The 20,659-nt window shown below is 44.8% G+C and overlaps 2 protein-coding genes across 3 annotated transcripts in view; one reads left to right on the top strand and one right to left on the bottom strand.

The window, feature by feature from the left end:
• LOC143280817 (protein FAM98A-like) overlaps positions 1–1,251 on the bottom strand; it is a 122,393-nt gene extending 121,142 nt beyond the window's left edge. For both annotated transcript variants that reach the window (XM_076585515.1, XM_076585516.1), the window contains exon 1: positions 1,135–1,251. In XM_076585515.1, coding sequence (XP_076441630.1) covers positions 1,135–1,172 — 38 coding nt within the window. In that variant the 5' untranslated portion in view covers positions 1,173–1,251. The remainder of the gene's footprint in view (positions 1–1,134) is intronic.
• A 60-nt stretch (positions 1,252–1,311) lies between these two features.
• Positions 1,312–20,659, top strand: part of LOC143280816 (26S proteasome non-ATPase regulatory subunit 8-like) — a 55,339-nt gene continuing 35,991 nt past the window's right edge. The window contains exons 1-2 of the mRNA XM_076585514.1: positions 1,312–1,460; positions 19,829–19,901. Of these exons, the coding sequence (XP_076441629.1) occupies positions 1,350–1,460; positions 19,829–19,901 (184 nt within the window). The 5' untranslated portion in view covers positions 1,312–1,349. The remainder of the gene's footprint in view (positions 1,461–19,828; positions 19,902–20,659) is intronic.

The raw sequence follows: 20,659 nt of genomic DNA, 5'->3' as shown, positions 1-20,659 counted from the left end.
GCTTGTACATGCAATAACGCAACAAATGAGTGGCATTGCTCAGTATCTTTGTGGTGACGATCGTAGTTTAGCACCCTGTCACGTAGTTTCGTTTTTGGTAGCTGCGCCTGACCGGCAAAATGGCATCCCGTCACACAATGCACCATGTGTGACGTCATCCTTTCAAGCCCTACAGTATTATCAGTGGCCTTAATATTGTGAGATATAATACAACAGGTACTGGTAAAGTCTGCTTTTTTATAACTAATTTTCTTCTACCTGAATAAATATAGGGAACATGCCATAATAGTTTTTGTTTGTTTGTTTGTTTTAGTATATATATATATATATATATATATATAAAATTATATATATATTATATATATTTATCTTACCATTGAAAAATACACTACCAAATACACCAGTGTAATAATGCATGTTACTTTCACTTTCAGAGCAGACAACTGATGAGCTGTTCTGAATAATAACATTTATGACTGAAAAAAAAATTAACATAATAAAAAAAAAAGTTAATATCCTCACCATGCCAAATTTTTGTACAGACTGCATAAAAGTTTGGGGGTGAAAAATTTTATTGAATGATTGCCCTATTTTCTATATAAATGTACAGTGCAAATAGTTACTTACAAAATTTACAAGACAAGGTTTGTAAACTGTCAAAGCAGAAAAGTCTGCACACATCTGAATCAGTCACCGAGTCAGTCAGTCACTGAATGATTGATTTCAAGGTTATCGTTACAGTGAAGTTGTTTTCTTGCTTAGGCATTCGTTTATTATTATTATTATTATTATTACTATATTGTTAAAATCTCAGAGGTTTGATTTTACAGCACACAGACTAAGTTACCCTTTTCAACAATGAATGGAGGCCATGGAACTATTCGGTTACAAAGACAATCACCAAATTTTACTGGCAGAAAACGGTGATAGCATACCCACCTTATTACCAACAATTAATTCACAAACAACTTATTGGTATCACAAACACTGTTGGCACTGCAGCTGACAAGACAGCTGTCCACCCCTTAAGTGTCAGTATCGGTACAACCACTACATGATCTGATTGAAAATATTCTTCTGTCCATTTAAAAGTTTAAAAAGAACGATATAATGACTTCTTTGATAATGCAATACCCCAAATCTTCAAGAGCATCCAGAACATCGTTTTCCATCGTGATAAATTTCGTCAACGTTGGCACTTTACGGCTCCCCTCTTTACATTTACTGATGGCTACGCATGGTCAATGAATTTCGACCAATCAGTGTTTCGCTGGTTTTTGCTCCTTCATGTATCTCAGCTTTCACCAATCTGTTGCAAGTGGCTTATTTCTGCTGTGTAACTGAGCAAAATGGCTGCCTCCTTGAAAGAAATTGTGGTCATGTACCAGAGTTTAAAACGTGAATGGGACAAGAAGCCACCAAATCTCGATCGATGCGGCGAAACATTAACAAAGTTAAAGGTTTGTTTCAATAGTATTGGTTGCATGTGCAGTTCAAAAGTGAAGTCAGTTTTGTGTATCAAATTTATACTTTTTGTTCAAATCGCTTCGTCACATCACTGCGCAAAAGCATTGTCTCTGTCACAACCAGTGGCATAATCAAATTTCTTTTCTTTTCTTTCTTTCTTTTTTTTGTGTGTGGAATTTCCTTTTATAATTCAAGTGATTTTATTCAGGATCAGGATTGGGGCGTTGTTTTATGCAACTTTACAGATTAAGTTTGGTGGTGGTTTGTTTTTCAGAAAAGTACACAACATCCAAAGCATTTTCTGTTGTGGTATTTTCGTTTGTAAATTTTGACTCTGGTCTCTCTTTTGATGTTCATGTTAATGAAACCATTAAAAAAGCCAATAGATTGACCGGAATGTTAGTTGGAAATATACAGTGTAAAAGTAAAGACATAATGGTGCCATTATTTAAGTCATTAGTCAGGCCAGTCTTAGAATATGGGAATGTTGTTTGGAATACGGGTTTAGTGAAACATATAGACAGTATTGAAAATGTTCATCGAAGGTTTACTAAAAGAATTATTGGCTTTGCTGATATGGACTATGAAAGAACTAAGAAGGTTGCAATGCAAGCACATTAGTTACCTAGTTTAGAATATAGAAGACTGCGTGGTGATTTAATAGAGATGTATAAAATGACACATGGATTATATGACAGCAGAACTATAAACTCTTTGTTTACATTGAATGAGAACAGTGCCACAAGAGGCCATTCCTACAAACTATTAAAAGTTTCAGTTAAGACTTCCAGATTTGCACATTTCTTTACTAACAGAGTAACAAATGTTTGGAATAATTTGTCACAAGACGTTGTTTCCGCAGGAACAGTGAATACATTTAAAAATTATCTTGATATTCATTTAAAAAATTTTAAATACAGAACTCATTTACATATTTATTGATTTTTCAAGCATTGCGCACTCATGTTGAAAAATGCACCAGACATACGTGGGGACTCTCTTTTTCTTCCCCACTTCAAGCGGGCAAAAGGCCTTGTCAGGCCTGCACGCCTTGATATTGATATTGATATGATATGATATATGATACTGTTTCTAATCTATATATATTATTATGTTTAGAAATAGGATTTTGTTGCTTTCGTGCATACTCAGTAAAACTGAAATTTGTGTGTGTGTTTTTGTTTTGTGTTGTTTTTTGTTGTTTTTTTCCATTCATCCAGTTCTCGCCTAAAGGTCTACAATACTGAATACAACTTAGGACAGTCACCCACAGGGGGCGTTCATGTGAGATGCACATCATTTTTGGAAGCCTGGTTTCGTTGTTGAGAGAACACTTGAAAATGACAGCGAGGTGTGGCACTCACACACTTGACAGCAGCAGGTTTCATTTGGCTGTATCCACATTTCTTCTCCTCCACTCCTCTGTGTGACTGGCCGAGTGAATGTCAATGCCTAGTTATGAACACTGCTCATCCAGTCTTTAGGAGAAAAATTGTGGATAAAACTGTTCATTTAGATTCTGATTGGTTGCTCCTCGTGAAAACCTCACTTTTGCAGAGAGGGAATAGGACAAGGTCTAATCTGGCGTCACAACATCTGGCGTCATCAGTCATGATGCCTAGTTTCTGACATATGTTGCCTGAAAAGCTGGCACACAAAGCTCTTCACAAAACATGATGCTTGACGTCAGAGTCTTGATGCTTGACACCCCATGTGCTATGGGTCTTAGCACAAGACAAAATCAAAAGTATGCAACAGGAGAGTTCCATGCTTACCTGACTTACAGAGGTATGCCACATAATTTTTGCTCACAGAGTTGATTGGCTCTCTGAAATTGCAAGCAACAAAAGTGACCGAGAGAGGCAGAACGTGCAAAACAGCAGGCTTTGTTTTTTGACTTTTTGCTTCGTATCTTGTTTTTATTGTGCATATGATGGCACTTCTTTGTAAGACTAGAGTTTGGTTGTAATAATGGAGGCTATCAACTGGAGAAATGGAGGACAGCACATGTTTGCTGCTTTTGTCTATGTCAGTCGCCTTTGGCATTGCTCGTAATATCGAGTTAAAGTTAGATGCGCATGAGCAACAGGTTCGAATTTAACTCTTTTCTGAGTGCCAGTCAGGAACTCTGGACAAAATATCTGAATGCCCAGCTGTGGTTTTGCGTGCCAGCATAATAAAATCTTTGATTGTCTCTGTTTCGGGAGCCTTTCTTTTAAGATTGAAGATGGGAAACATCATTCGTCAGCAGCACGCCATGAACGTCAACATCTGATCGTGCACGCGCAAAAATGTTGCTCCGCGAAGTGAGCTGTAGCAGAAGACATTTTACATTTTGATCGACCGCATTCGAGCTTGCTTTCTTGGTGTGTCTTTTAATTAATTTTCTTTCGCCTCTATCAATTTTGAGTGCAAACTGGGCACTCTAGACAAAATTTGTGTGCCCAAGCCAACTTTTCATAGCATTGCACCCAGCACCCCGCTAAATTCGAACTCTGAGCAAGATACAGGATGGCCGCAGAACTCTCCTGCAGTCTATTGGTGGGGATTTGGGATAAGTGAATCCACACAAAAAATGACAATGAGAAAACTTACATACAATACTCGTCAATACAGGGATCGCGTTAACGCATGTTTTGGTGTCATATACTGTACCATGTCAAACTGATGCAAACTAGGCCTATTGGTTTGCTCTGCTTGGCCAAATTTCGCACGGCTAACAGTGAAAAGACGGGCCCACCCGCTCTCAGCCAATCAAACGCCTCTAAAAACTATAAGCGCTTAATCATTCCTTTGGCCAAGGCTCTCCACGCCATCTTGTCAGGTTTACGCTCTGTCTCGTCTTACGCTTTTTTCGGCTGTTCAGCGTATCCTTTTGGCCTGATTTTGTTGCATGCGGCTTGTGTTTATTGTATTCTTACATTCTGTGTACTCGATTCGACTCGGCACCCTCGATTCGTTCGATTTTTTCTGCCTCTAAGTCGATCCTGTCTTTCCTATCTCTGTTGGGGGTCGGATTTTCGCTGGGTGCCTAAGCGCGGGTTCCATGCCTCGTGTGCCATACCACGAAGGCAGGGGATCATGATGCTGGGATTGAGACTCGGTAAGAGACTCTCCCAGGCCCGGAGCTCATGATTCCTCCCGATACGGACCGCGGCGATGCGTCGTTAGACGCTGATCGCGGAGGCGACTTTCGTACCAGTAAAACGGTCATGAAGAGGACCGGGGGGAAAGAGGTACGAGCGTCGCCTCCCGAGGTGTCCCAGCGCGAGGCAGGGAGAAGGGTGAATGGCAAGTCCTCTCCTGGCTGTGGGGACTCGCAGCTAGGCGCGGACTCCCAAGGGGAGGCCGCGCCCGGCCATTACCCGGGTCCCCACTCGGAGACGGCCCTCACGTGCCCCATTGTTGTTCCCCCTCCTCCCTTCTCTGTCGACCCCCCTCCCCCACCTCCTTTTGGGGGGGGGAGAAAAATTTGGTTCCGGGGGGGGATCTCTACTTTGCCCACCCCGGGCCAAGCCACCCCAGTCTCCCCACGGGAGGTGATTTGGGGCGCGTGGCAACCTGCTCTGCAGGTCTTCCCGCTATCCGGCCGGTCTCCCCTGCTGGGGGAGGCCCGTGCGTGTCAGGCGGTTCCGGGCAGTCAGCCCGCTCGTCTTCGGGCGGGACTGACACCCAAGTCGGACCTGACCTCCCTCCGACTTAGCCAGGTTGTTCCCTTCATGGAGGTCAACGCACCAGTGACCCTTTGGGTTCGGGTCACAGTATGGCTGGTGCCCACGGGTAGTTTCTACCCGTACTGGGGCGCACCTAGGGTGCACACTGGGTTGCCGGGAGCACCAAGGGCCAGCCCCTTGTCCGCTCCCCACCGGACCCAACCCAGCACATCTCACAGGGTGACACACACAGCCCCGACAAGTGGGATCGACTTCTTGTCGGTCAGGTCGAGCTCCTCGACCAATATTGCCACTCTGTCCACAAATCGGGCCTCTGTCAACCCACAGGTGACCTCCACGGTCACAACGGCCTCCTTGTCAGGACCGACGGCTGCTCAGGGGCCCTACTCGGCCCGGCGGAGCCGGCAGTCCCCACCTGCCCAGCCCTCGGTCCTACAGTGAGATGAGTGGGTGTTTGTCCCCACACAGCACTCGTGGGTCACTCTTGCATCCAGGGACGCCCTCTCTGAAAAGGTGTGGCACCCACCATCCCAAGCATGGTTGGACCTACGGTCCACACGCTCCCCACCCGCTTCAGGTGTCAAGGACATAACAGTGGCGGCCATGGTCCCGGCTCGGGATCGTCCCAGCTCATCCCGCTGGGCTGACCACAGCTCACAGGACACCCCAGTGGGTACATCCACTTGGGATGGCACCCAGCAGGGGATGGACTGCGAACAAGAGTGGGAGCCCCTGTCTTCGGATGAGGACGAACAAGCAGATGAGCACTCTTCGCCCACATCCCAGGGGGGACAGATTGAGCCCGTGCCTCCCTAGGGACCAGCCTGAACCAAACTCGGACTTTGCCGAGCTCGAACTGACCCTCCCCAATAGGGTCACGTATGCCGAATCAGTCCCTCAGGCTACTTTGTTACCCTTGACCCTCCTTACGCCATGTGACTCCAGAACCACAAGGCAACTCAGAGTGCCAGAAATGGTGCAGGTATGGCTTAATAAGTCAGCCCGCACTGTCACGGGTGCTGCTTCCATCCCTCCTCCAGGCAGGGAGTCCCTCTCTGCCCCGGGCGCCTTTTCCCCGGGAAAGTTTCTTAAAGATTCCTCCAAGGGAGGGGTGTGGTCCTGGTACACACAGGACCACCCTGCCTACAGCGGAGCAGAGCCCTCCGCACAGGACAGGATGTTGGTCTCACAGCGCACCACCTTCCCCACTTCAGCTAACCTATCCTTTAAAACGTTAGCAGAGTGGGACAAATTGGCCCGCCGCTGCCCCCTCGAGGTTTCCACGGCGTACACCTTCGACACGTTCCTTCACAGGGCCAATGAGCTGTGGGAACAGTGTCCAGTTAATCAGGACAAGGGGTCTCCTTCCTCTGTCCCGCCGGGCCTCTTCACCGACCAGAGGTTACACGCTTTTGGCAATAGGGTAGCATCTGGTCTCACGGCAGCTGCAGACACAGCTACCAGCCTTCACTTCAATACTGTGCTAGCGCGGCGTGATGCCATTTTCAGCCTCTCTAACATTCCTGTGGAGGAGAGGGCTGCCCTGCGGTCCATCCCAGCACAGCAGCACTCCCTCTTCGGCCAGTTCCCGCCCCATTTGGTCAGCCACAGGGCAGAGACAAACAGGGAGGTGGCCTCATATTTGGCCCACACCTCTCATGGGCTCCAGGGTTCTATGCCATTGAAGAGACTGGCCACCAGGGCCCCTCCATATACCACGCCGCCTGTCAAGGCAGCGTGTGCTGAATTAGTGGCAGAGGAATAAACCACCTTAGGTCCGTCCAAGCCGACCGGCCATGCCCAAGGCCAGAAGGCAGCACCCCCAATGACTGGGCCCCGATTCAGCACCGCCAGTCGTTCAGCCCCTCCAAGTAGGAAACTTGTCCCGGCAAGCACATCAGTGGTGTGCTCTGGGACTCAACGACGGGATTATGTCGGTGCTAGAGTCGGGGTACATGCTGTCTTGGGTGGAGGACCTCCCCCCTCTAAGATCCACTCCTCCTCCTTAGGTGCCCAGCTCGACGGAGCAGGAGAGCGTCCTAGAAAAAGAGGTATCGCACCCACTCCTCATGGGGCTATATCTCAACTCTCGGACCCGGGCCCCGGTTTTTACGGCTGGTTGTTGGTGATTCCAAAGGTCTCGGGAGGGTGGAGACCAGTTTTGGACTTGTCCCCCCTCAACAAATTCCTCCCAAAATCAAATTCAAGATGGACACACAGGCACAGATTCGGGAGACCATCCAACAAGGTGATTGGCCTACCTCTATCGATCTGGAAGATGCTTATTTTCATATACTCATCCATTCGGCATCCCGTCGGTACCTGAGGTTCGTGTGGAGGGACAAGGAGTTCCAGTTCCCGGCCCTCCCATTTGGTCTGTCCCTTGCCCCTTTCCTGTCTACCAAGGTGGTGCGGGAATTGGTGTCCGTCGTCCGCTCGGAATCCATTTGTCTCTGTGTGTACCTGGACGACTTGCTTATCCTGGCCCAGTCGCAGGCCCTGTGCCTGAGTCATACGGCCAGACTTCTAGATCTTTGCTCCCAACTGGGCTTCCTCATGGAGCAGCAGATATGCGATCTGTCCCCACGTCAGTCCTTCGACTTCTTAGGGATGAGATTCGACACGCGGTCTATGATAGTCTCTCTGGCGCCAGATCACTGGGACCGTCTGGCAGGCCTCCTCAGCCACTGGCGCCACTCCTCCCAAGATACAGCGCAGACACGTTCTTCCCTCTTGGGCATGATGGAGTCCACGGCACCTCTCATTCCCCTGGACAGGGTTCTCAAGCGTCCTCTCCAGAGGGCACTGAGGTTACGCCGGTCCCAGAGCACTCAGCCATGGGATACCCAGATATGTCTGGGCGAGTGGTTCCTCGAGGTGACATCAGAGTGGTTAGTCACCCCCCTTCGGACACAGGGGGTGCCCTTAGCCCCACCTACTCTTCAGGTGGCACTCTTCACAGACGCCTCCTCCCTGGGCTGGGGAGCCCTCATGGACTCACTCTGTGCAGCAGGGACTTGGTCCCCGGAGGAGCGCCTATGCCACATCAATGTTCTGGAACTGGAGGCAGTTCGCAGGACTCTCCTGCACTTCATGGGGGAGGCCACTGGCAAGACCATCCGCTTGTTCACGGACAAGACGACGGTCGCATGTTATGTGAACAAATGTGGGGAGCGCACTCGGCAGACCTCTCCTTGCGGACTGAGGCTCTCCTCCGTTGGTGCCACAGCAAGGGCATTGCACTTTCAGCGAGACACTGAGCAGGAAAAACCAACTTCTTGGCAGATGCTCTTAGCAGGTCCAAGAGTGTCATACGCACAGAGTGCACCCTGGACAAGGACAGCCTTCAGGGGGTGTGGGAACAGTGGTTTCGGCCGATGGTGGACCTTGTTCAACAAGAGACTTCCCACTTCCGTCTCTTCGGTTGCCGACCCAGAAGCGTGGGCAGTGGATGCTCTCTCTCTAGATTGGAGCAGTCTGATTGCCTCCGCGTTTCCTCCCTTTCCAATTCTGTCCAAGGTGATACGGAAAGACAGATTGGAACACCCGCAGCCGATCCTCATTGCGCCGAAATGGCCAGCCCAGACCTGGTTTCTGGACCTTCAGTCCCTGACACATGTTCCCACCCCTGGAACTTGAAACCAAATCTCATCTGCTGAGGCAGCCTCGCTCGGGCACTCCGCATTCCAATCCTCAACTGCTCCACCAGCACACATGGCTGCTGGGCGGGCGGAACTGTCAGCATCACCATTGAAGTCCTCGACCCCTCGGTCAGCCTCTGTGTCGGCTGTGCTGACCCAGGGGTGTGCCTCCTCTGACCTCCTCTCCATAGTCACCAGAGCAAGGAGGCAGGGAATGGAGACTTTGTATGACTTTCGCTGGAAGAAATGGTTGCGGTGGTGTACAGCTCAGGGCATTACCCCTACGAACCTTACGAGCATGCAGCTGGCCAACTTTCTGGCTCTCTGCTCCTCGGTTCATCCTGTCTGCTAGTTCTGTGCAAGGGTACAGGTCTGCCTTCTGTACCACAATGCAAACAGCTAGGTGGTTCCGCCTTTGAAGCGGATTGCCTTCTCAGAGAGGTGGCTAGGGGTGCCCCTCGGAAGGAAGCTAGAGACCCCAGAAGAGTGCCCCTCTGGGACTTGTTCCTGGTGCTGGATTTCATTCGAAAACAGCCCTTCCTACCACTGGGGACTATTCCTTTTGACATCCTCACCCTCAAGACCACTTTCCTTCTGTGGCTGGCCACAGGCAGTCGTAGAAGTGAGCTGCATGGGCTTAGTGGAATGCCACAAGATCTGGCCTTCCACAGAGATGGTTCCATCACTATTCGTTTCCTTCCAGAGTTTCTGGCTAAGAACCAAGACCCTGAGGTTCCTTCCCCCTCTCCGAGGGTCAGACCTTTGTCTGATATTCTTGCCCAAGATGATGAGGATAGGCACCTGTCCTGTTCGGTGTCTCAAATATTATTGGGATAGGTCTCGCCATAGGCGTTCTTCTCAGAGGTGTCTGCTCATCTCCCTCAATGAGAATTACAAGAAAGACATCGCTGCAGGCACCATTTCCCGCCAGGTTTCCCAAATCATTCGTAGAGCCTACTCTCATGCACACAGGGATATCAGCTGTCTTCATCCCAGGGCACACGAAGTGCGGGCCATAGCTACTTCGGCTGCTTTCCAGCACTCAGTGCCAATGCAGCATGTCTTGGAGGCAGCCTTCTGGCGGTCTGAGAATCCCTTCATCAACTTCTACCTCAGGAATTTCCGTATGACCAGGGCTGACGGTTCCAAGGGGATTTCCTTTGTCGCGGATAACACTGCCGTCTCAGTTACAAGGGCTCCCCATATGAACCAGTAGGCGTTGCCCTCCTCCATTTGCTTTAAATTCTGCATCAGTTTGACATGGTACAGTATATGACACCAAAAGGAGGTGTTTGTATTATACTCCATGTTTGGTGTTAAATATACTTACCATGTCAAACTCGAATGCCCGCCCGTCCGTCCCCGCGTCTCCGCCGTGGTTCTCATGGGGCATTTTTGTTCATGGCCACGGAATGATTAAGCGCTTATAGTTTTTAGAGGCGTTTGATTGGCTGAGAGCGGGTGGGCCCGTCTTTTCACTGTTAGCCGCGCGAAATTTGGCCAAGCAGAGCAAACCAATAGGCCTAGTTTGCATCAGTTTGACATGGTAAGTATATTTAACACCAAACATGGAGTATAATACAAACTCCTCCTTTTTCGTGTATTTGACGCATTTTGATTTTCGCTGACGCATTTTCACAGCGCTCACGCGTAACACTTACGCAAAACAACTTTTACTCCAAGCCGTATCAATGCAACTTTAGGACTGACTTGGCAGCTAGGTTTGCGATACTGAATCAGACGGTACAAGACAAAGTGTCTGTGCATGCGGAGCACTGCGAGATGCCTACGTGACTCTTAACAGCTACAGCCAATTAACAGAGTACGCGCGCACACAACACTGCTTAGCTGACGAGTGAGCCGACGTGAGCGGCGAAAATAGGTGAGTAAACCTTTGATTTAGTGTCATAGGTGTGATGCAATTCTGACTCTAACTTGCGCGTTTTTTTTTGCCGACTTTGCGTAAGCTGCACGCGTTTTGAAAAAGTCTAGCGCGATCCCTGTCCATAGCATTGGACACAATAAAATCAAAATCATGCTATGGAAAAATAAATACATACTTACGCACTGAATATATCAAGCTCATGTAAGTAATATATACTGAATCACACCAGTTAGCCATTCTATTTTCAAATAACAAAGACCTGTCAGAAATGGAAACAAAAGTGCTCCATTTGTATAACCCATAGGAGACTTTGACAAAAGAGTGACTTGTCAGAGTGCCTAAAATGGAGCCACAGGTTTCCTAACAGTTGATTGAAATTAGGCCTACAGTCATCAAAATGCTGATGATGTACAGAAGGTGATCCTTTTGTGGCACGTGTTGATGTCACTGGGAAAAGCAAATTATGCCGGCACACACACACACACACACACACACACACACACACGTGACCGTGCAAGCACATGCATACACGCATATGCCCACACACACACAAACATGTGCACATACACAGGTACATATATACATGCACACTGATGCATGTGATCACCATCCCTGTTAAACCCCAGGTGCGGAGGGTACATATTGCTGACAGTCAGTGTTCATTCAGCAATAGCTGCGAACATTATTTTGCCACAAGTAACTTTGTACCAGCTGTTAACAACTTTGTTAATTTGTAGCAATTGACGTCAGTGTTTTGTTATTTCAGCTGTCAGCCAAAGATGCAGCAACTTTTATGGCAATGGCCAGTTTACTTTATTCAGATCTGGGATCTGTCGCCGACTTCTAAAGGCATGGCACAGAATCAGAACTAAATTGAACACGCGTGCGTGGTCTCACGCATGCACCCCCCCGCACCCTCCTACACACAGTTGCATTGAAAACAACACACAGGCATGCACACATACACTTTCACTTGCCTGTATCATATGACGAGATAACTCGTCATGGCAAGCATGTATGCTTCGCTGCCACAGTGATAAGATAACTCGTCATTGAAATATTCAGACTTTTCCCTGCTTTGCGTTCAGTTCATTGACAAAAATGCTGGTAGCTTTAGCTTGGGGACTCTTTCTGGATTCTATTCATAGCGAGAAACCCCATCTACATCATGAGGCAGTCCTTTATTTGAACGTTTTGGTTGGGTTACTGTCCAAGTGTTTGCCTGGCTCCTCTCCTCGCTCACTCAACAAAATGTCGGACTGATGCCGTGCTCAAGACATGCGATCGTAGCGAACTAAATCAAGATTGCTTTCTTTTGCTGATGCTCAGAAAGAATTGAAGCATAAACTCGAAGAAGACAGTGATGAACATTTATAGGACGATTTGATAGAAAATATAGGGAGCAATCAAGAGAGTGGCCAAGATACAACTATCAGTGAGTGATGCCGGTTGTGCGAACCTTAGCAGACGACACAAAGTGACTGAATTATAAGCAGGACAGTGTGAGCAATATTCTTGGCACTCCGCCAACGCGGTCTGATGAGAACTGGATAAAGTGACCATGCGAGAGGGGTGAAGAGGAGGGGGTGGAGACTGAGGGGACATGGCCTCTCATCCACATTATCACTTGGAGAAGTCACAATGCATTGTATATATATATCTCTTTTTAATTAAAAAAAAATTTATTTTTTTTTACTGTGGTTGTTCTAGTATGATTTTGTGTATGCAGATATCCATTTGTCCAGAAAATATGATATTTTAGTGCACATTACCTGACTAATGTTAGTAACGAACAAGTTGAAAATGTGACAAAAAAAAAACCCACTGATTTCAAAACAACAGCATGTCACTGAAAAGATATAAAATGGGAAAACATCATGTGTTTTGTGTTCTTTATTCATTTACTTTTCAAAAAATATATACTTTTATGGGTCTTTCTCCAATAACAAAGAGCACAGAATTTTTTGAAAATTTATACCCGTTTTTTGTGGAAAAAACCCTGCAAATAGATTTCATTTAAATCTTATTTTCCTGGCAGCAAAAGGGTTAACACAGACTGACTTTGAAAACAAAACACATGTATACACACACACAAATACACACATGCTCTCTTTCTCCCTCTTTCTCCTTCACACATTCACATGTGCACACACACAAAATTGCTCACACACTCTCACAGAGCTGAATAAATAAGACGCACACACACATTCTCTCTCTCTTCCTTGCATGCACACATAGTTGAATTGAGAACCTGTACATGTGCGCGCACACACATACGTGTACATGCACACACACAGTTTATTGAAACAATGAAAGCAATACACATACATGCACATACAAACTCCCCTCCTCCCTCCCTCCCTCTCTCTCTCTCTCTCTCTCTCTCTCTCAATACACAAGTTGATAAGAACATGCACAGGCATGCATGCACACATGCACAGAGACTTGAGTTAAAAGCAATACCTATGCATGCACTCTGTAACACCATTCAAGATCTTTGAAAAGTGCTTTATAAGATAGAACCAAATCAGTGATTCACCATGCACCTTTTATTATAGTTTTAAATACTATTAGATGAAATTTTCTACTTTATTTTATTTTAAAAATTATTTTATTTTATTTTTTGCTGCCCCATCATCATCTGCACCATATCAGTGGTATAATTCTCATACCGCTCATTCCGAGTGCCCCATACATGGCCACACCCAGGTTCATCCGTCGTAGTCCCAGCGTTGGCAGCCCACAGAGACTGAGGGAGCATTCTGTGTTAAATCACCAGGAGGCTACACACCAGAGGAGACCTTGCACTGCTGCTGATCCACTTCAATGGTGTTAGCTAGTGCCTGTTCTGATTTAACTTAGTTAGGACCCCACCTACTTCTTCTTTGCTTGTGGTCTGCAACTCTCATGTTCACTTATATGTACATGAGTGGGCTTTTTCATGTATGACCGTTTTTACCCCACAATATAGGCAGCCATAATTCGCTTTCGGGGGTGTGCATGCTGGGTATGTTCTTGTTTCCATAACCCACCGAACACTGACATGGATTACAAGATCTTTAACGTGCGTATTTGATCTTCTGCTTGAGCATACACAGGAAGGGGGTTCAGGCTCAAGCAGGTCTGCACATATGTTGACCTGGGAGATTGAAAATATCTCCACCCTTTACCCACCAGGCGCCGTTACTGTGATTTGATCTTGGGACCCTCACATTGAAAGTTCAACGCTTTAACCACTCGGCTATTGCACTGTCACCCCATCCCCCTCCAGATTGGAGACCACCACCACACCCCTTCAACGACAGACCCCCATGAATTTGCAGACACTGAAGACCTTGACAAGACTCACCCAAAGTAGAGATGTGGAGGGGTATCGGAACTGAGGTCACCATGAGAGCAGGGCATGAAAGGCCTTTTTATATTCTTTGATGATGAAGAAGTAGTATGATAATGATGATGACGATGCTGCTCTGGAGGTCCATTTATCATTGTTAGGACTACATGACCAGGCTGTACACTACACTTCTGTCATAATGATATCCCGGCATCAACCAGGCCCGAGAGAGACAAAAACTTACAGTGTTGGTCATTCACAGGGATTTGTGAAGGGGTTTTTAGACCCTCTACAATTTGCTTACAGGAGAAACAGAAATGTTGATGACTCTTTTGTTGTTTGTTTTAGATAAGGCATATGAACATTTAGACAGGCCAGGCACATACATCTGACTGATATTTTTTGGCTTCTCAAGTGTGTTCAGTACTATTCAGCCCCACCTTTTAGCTTATAAACTATTACAGATGAAAATGAATTCCCCAACTATCCTATGGATTTTAGACTACCTCACCAACAGACCCCAATTCGTAAAAAATAAGGACTCTTTTTCCAGTGTTTTATACACTGATACTGGTGCTTCCCATGGCACTGTGACTGTATTATCACCCTTCCTTTTTACTTGAGCACAGCTGATTGCAGGAGTGGTGCAGCATCGTGTCCACTTGTCAGGTTTGCTGATGACTTAAGCTTTGACAGGACTTGTAACTGATGACGACAACACTGAGTACAGACAGGAAATTGATAACTTTACATTTGGTGTCATATACTGTACCATGTCAAATTGATGCAAACTAGGCCTATCGGTTTGCTCTGCTTGGCCAAATTTCGCATGGCTAACAGTGAAAAAATGACCCATCTTGCCCGGTCTGCTTTTAGCCAATCAAACGCCTCAAAAAGCTACACGCACTGAATCATTCCTTGGGCTCCTATTTGTGTGATGATAACTTTTTAGAATTAAATGTTACAAAAACATAAGAATTATTGATTACAGGAAGGAGAAACCAAATATCAATCAGATTGTCATCAAAGAAGAGACTTGTGAACAGGTCAATACAGATTCCTTGGTGTAATTATTGACAACAAACTTAAATAGAATGAACACTCAGATGCACTGGTAAAGAAAAGAGAAGTAAACAGTCGAATGTATTGTCTCAGGAAACTGAAATCTTTCAACATAGGTAACCAGCTGCTAGAAATGTTTTATTGTGCTGTTGTTTCCAGTGTTGTGTTTTATGGTTCTGTGAGCTGGGGCAAACAGAACGTGGGCAGACTTGACAAGGTGATTAGAAAAGCGGGCGGGGTGGTAGGCAGAAAACAAGACAGCTTTGACTGCATGTACCAGAAGCAATGACAGACAGATTTTATACAATTTTAGATGATGAAACTCACCCTCTTCACTCTGATTTTAACAGCAAATGGGTGGACAGAAGTGGTAGGTTTAGAGCCCCCTGTGCAAGAACAACATGTTACAGCTGTTCCTTTATTCCAACAGCCATTCAGACACTCAACCTTGATAGGCAGCACACACACTTTTAAGATATCCATCTGTGCCATTTCTCTTGTTGCTGCTGTTGTTGGCATTGTGTGAGAGTGGGGTGGGAGGGTTTGGGCGCGGGCACGTTATTTGAGTTGGAATGCAAGGTGCGCATGTGTGGGAGAGGGTGGGTCAGGGTTGTTTGGGGAAAATTGGGGGTGGGGGTGATAGTGAATGTGTGATGAGTGGAGGCATGTGTTGAAAACAGTGGTCGGTTTTTTAATGTTTGCAGATAGTTGTCTCCCAGGTTTGTGGAAGCGTTTGTTCACATGTTTGTTAAAATATTATGTTAGATGCATACCTTCTGTGCCTGAATTTAAAAAAAAAAAAGAATTTCTGATAACTTGGAATAGGGTTTCTTATTCTGAAAATGTTTCTTAATGAATGTGATAAAATTGAAATATCTTTTATGGCATCCAAGAATGTGATATTTTTAACACACAAAATGCCATTGAAGAATTTATAATAACAAAATGTTAATTTTATCGTTGTGTCTCTTATTTGGAAATCTCACTTCTTAGTTCATCTTTAAGGTACATGTTTTTGGGTGTTTTTTTTTTGTTTTTGTTTTTTTGTTGTTGTTTTTAAACTGGAAATAACGCTTTTTAGTATTCTTTAATATACATGATAGTTTCTCTTACTGTGTTATAAAGCAAGATGTTATGTTTTTATCACTTTCATATTTTCATTCAATCTGTTCACTTTTAGGTTAAGACTTTGCTATGTTTATATATATATATGTTAGACCCGACTGAAACACTGATTGGTGTGAGTGACGAGTCTTTGAATGCACATGTAATTTCCAATCGGATTAATAAAGATGTATTGATACCTTAACCGTGTAATCCCAGTCTTCCCATTTACACCCATAGCACATTCAACTCTGTGCCGGAGCTGGCCGCGGGCCAAAAAACCCACTTCTGCTGGGAATCGAACACACATTCTCCCAGCTGTCAGTACACAACGCCAACCACTTTGCCACGGCGGTTGGAAATTGAAATAGATGAAAATTTTGATTGCATGAGAGCCTTCCAAATGCCATTAAAACTATATTTTAATTACACATACTATACCGTGACCCACTGGTGCAGACTCCAGCATGGGGCTGATTCCCTGTCCTGCGCTAACTACTACTCTGCAAAAAAAACAAAAAAACTACTACTCTGCATAAGGGGAGAAAACGAAAGTAGATGTGGCTGGTTACCTCCCTTCAGTACATTACCTCCCCTGTGCATGCCTGTAGAGCATCTTCAGTCCCTGACCTGTGCATCCAAGCGGCTAAGTCTTTTTGTATTTTCTTACTCCTTTAAAACCATATTAATTTTTTTGATTCAGCTTCCCTTCCCCCAACAGGGCTCTACACTTGTTCCCCCTTTGGACCCCAGCTTTTTTTTTTTTTTTTTTTTTTTTTTTTTTTTTTTTTTTTTGCCAGTTGCATGCATGGATACTGAAAAAGAGTGAAAATAACGATCATGGTAAATGAAACAAAACGCATCTGAGAGAGGAAGTGTGGAAGAGGCAGAAAGAGAAAGATGCTGACATTAGATTGTAAAAAAATATATGGATGTGAGGGCTACATGGAAATGCAAAAATGTGCTTTTCCTTTTTTTTTTTTTTTTTTTTTTTTTTTTTTTTTTTTTTAGGAAAGCCCCAGAAGCCACTCCAGTGATCATGTCTCTGACAACGGCTGTTGTGACACCACTGCCGGTGTATTTGATGAAAAACTATTTGAAAACAAAACAAACAAAAAAAAAAGAAAAACAAGTGCCACACTCTTTTTCATCATGAAAGGCCTGTTTCTATTCTGCGTTGATGGAACCAACTCTTGTGCCAAACATAATGTGTTTCTTAGATCCAGCTGAGAGTCAGTTGCAAGTTGTTTTGATGAAATTTAGCGCGCTTTGAATTAACCACTTGAGTGCCTATATATTAAGACATAAGCTGATGTCCAACGAAGTGTTGCCATTGTGCCTGTGAGACATCCACTAACGTCCTGCATATGTTCTGATTTTTCCCTCATTGGAGTTTGGTTCAGTTCACAAAAACAAGCTCTGAACGATTAGTTTGATGTGTCTGGATTATAAAAATACTATTCAAATGAACATTCATCAGGTTAAAGACCCCTTTCTGCTTCTTTACTAACTGGACCATGAGAAATGCATGTGGAAAGGGGATTGCATCATATCCAGAAAGACCTGCAAAACATGTCCAGTCAAGGAGGTGGTCACAGTTAGTGGATTTACACAATTCTGAAAGCTGTGCTTGTGATTATGTACAGCTATAGCGATAGAGAAGGATCTCTCATGTCTGATGATTGGTTTGAACGCAAAGGTGATTGACGACAGTGATGAAACTGACAGCCCATTTGGTGGTAATTCAATCTATCTGTCCAATCAGACAGTTTTTGAGCAGGTGACTATGACTGACAGAATACATGCAGCAAGCATTGGAAGAAGGGGAGGAGAGGGAGAGGAGTGATGTAAGACAAAAGGTCGAATGCCAGCCAGAGGGCATGAAGTGGGCATGGCAGTTGGACACCACTGTTCTCACATTTCAAAGCAGACTGCTGGAAATCGACAACCGCCAATCCTCCACGATTTTCGTGAAAGGCAGGGTTGAATGTGTACTGGACATAAACACATATTTTTTTGTTTTTAACGCATTTTGTCACTGAATCAGATGGTTGACTTTGAAGAGGTGGCAAGCTGGATGCACAGCAGACACTTAAGTTAAATCGGCCCACATGCAATTTGAAGGGAGTGAATGTCATCAGAGAACTTCACCCTCTCACTTGCAAAAGCTCACTGTTGTCAAAAAGCTTGCCAGCTCAGTTTCTGAGACCATGATTGACCTTTTTACATTGACTATACCCACCTTTGTCATTGTTGGGACAGTAATTCACTTACATGCCTACACAAGCTGTGATTTGTTTTTATAAACTTATAGCCTGTTTTAATTTCATCTACAGGTATAATCTGATAATAGGTATGCTATTTCTAGCTGTATTTGGTTTCTTTTCTTTATGGATATCATTATGTAGAGGTGGAAATAGAATTTTTGTTGCACAAAAATCATTATCTTGACTTTAGATGCCTGAACAGTTATCTACGATTAACCTAATTAGGGGGGAAAAAGCCCAGTTGCAGAACAAACATGATTTTCCTTCACAAAAATGTTTACTGTCTTTGTGTATCTTCCATAGTTTTTGTACAAAATCCTCAGAATTCCCTGGCAAGGGGAGAGCACTGTTTTTGGTGTGTGCGTGTGTGTGTGGTTTTTTTGTTTTTTTTTCACAAAATTCTCTGTCACTCAACAGGTTAAAAACAAGCAAATAAACCAAAAATGACTCACTCCCGTCCTGGGGTAGTCTTTGGATGTTCTCATGGCTCAGGACACACACACACACACACACACACACACACACACACACACACACTCCTGTCATGGGGGAGGCTTTGGATGTTCTTATGGCCTGGGAACACACACACACACACACACACACACACACAGAGGCATAGGTGTGTACATAGACACTCCACACAGACATACAGAGAGACACATGCACATACACATGTGGGTTTGGGCACATGCACCAAGCACACACACACACACACACACACACACTCTCTCTCTCTCTCTCTCTCTCTCTCTCTCTCTCTCTGTCCCAGTCCAGCCACTAGGGCCATTGTTACTTTAGGCAACAACAAAAAAGGCAACATTTAGTATGTTATTTAGATTTGGCATCTATAGCTGAAATTCCGAAGATTCACCTTTGTAGAAGCAGAAAGTATGTTTATAGATTTTAGGCTTACAGGAAACACCAATCTTTCTTTTGTGTGCTCATGTGCCATAAAAAAAAGAAAAGAAAAAAAAGAAGCAGCAGCAGCAGCAGTTAATGTTGACACAAGCAGAACATGAAACATTGGTGATTCCTGCACTGTTATTGGGGTTTGTAAACATTTCTTTTGTCAGCCTCAGGGGGCTTTGCTCCCACCCCCACTCCTCCCCCTCCAGTTAGGTGTCACCTTTCCATTTCGCCACCCCCATGCTACATCTGCCTGCCTCCCCCCACCTACAGTACACTTTTTTCATTAAGTCCCTCTCACACCCCTGAATTTAGATCAGGTTGGTTTTTAAACAAAAATCACAATTGTAAATGTTTCACATGGAAGTAAGATAGCAAGTGATTTTAAGTCTTGCATGGGAGAACGCAGACAAACATACCCCCAATTATCTCCATAGAATTAGTGGTTTATTGTTTTGTATTTCATTTGTTTGTGACATTTGTTTCAGGTTGCCTTGACAGGTGTGACTTTTCTGCCAACAGATGAGAGTAATCCCTCAAAGCAAGAGCTCTTGATTGCACGTGAGTAATTCAGTAAAACTTGAGTACTGAGTGTACTATGTAAACAAATTTTGGTTGAGAGAGAGCAAAGGTTTTGCTGTGTTGCCAGTAAAAATAATATTGTGCTCTAAAATCAGTATGTTATATGCAGCTTTGCAAGGTACAGTCTGTGAGAGAAGATGAGTGTTTTGGGTTTGTTTTTTGTTTTTTAAGTTCCAGTTTTCAAATTAGACTCTGTTTGTAGTTTTAAGATGGCTTGAACTAGTTGAAATGATATATTATCATAATGATTGTGCACAGCGAAAAAAGGGGAAAAAAGGACAGACCAACCTATTTGCAAAATCAGGTCTCATTGGATATTCAAGGACTCATTCCTCATTTGCTGCCATGGCAAGTAACTATAGTTTGTACCACCGAGCTGAATAGGATTAGGAAGGAGTGGAAATCAAGAGGCTGGCTTGAGTCAGCTGGCTGCCATCTTAAGGGAGGCAACCGGTTGCCTTCCAGTGGGTAGTTGAGGTCTGATGATCACCTTCTGTCTCTGAGTCTCTTTAACCCCTAGGCTGCCTATATCAGTATTTGACGAGATAACTCGTCATCGCAAGCATGTACGCTTCGCTGCCACAATGACAAGAAAACTCGTCATCAAAATATTCCGACTTTTCCCTGCTTTGCATTCAGTTCATTGACAAAAATACTGGTAGATTTAGCTTGGGCAATCCTTCTAAATTCTATTCATAGCTAGAAACCCCATCTACATCATGAGGCAGTCCTTTATT

This window comes from Babylonia areolata, chromosome 4, assembly GCF_041734735.1.
Source record: "Babylonia areolata isolate BAREFJ2019XMU chromosome 4, ASM4173473v1, whole genome shotgun sequence".
NCBI classification, from domain to species: Eukaryota; Metazoa; Mollusca; class Gastropoda; order Neogastropoda; family Buccinidae; genus Babylonia; species Babylonia areolata.
This window is presented reverse-complemented; position numbering and strand designations above follow the sequence as displayed.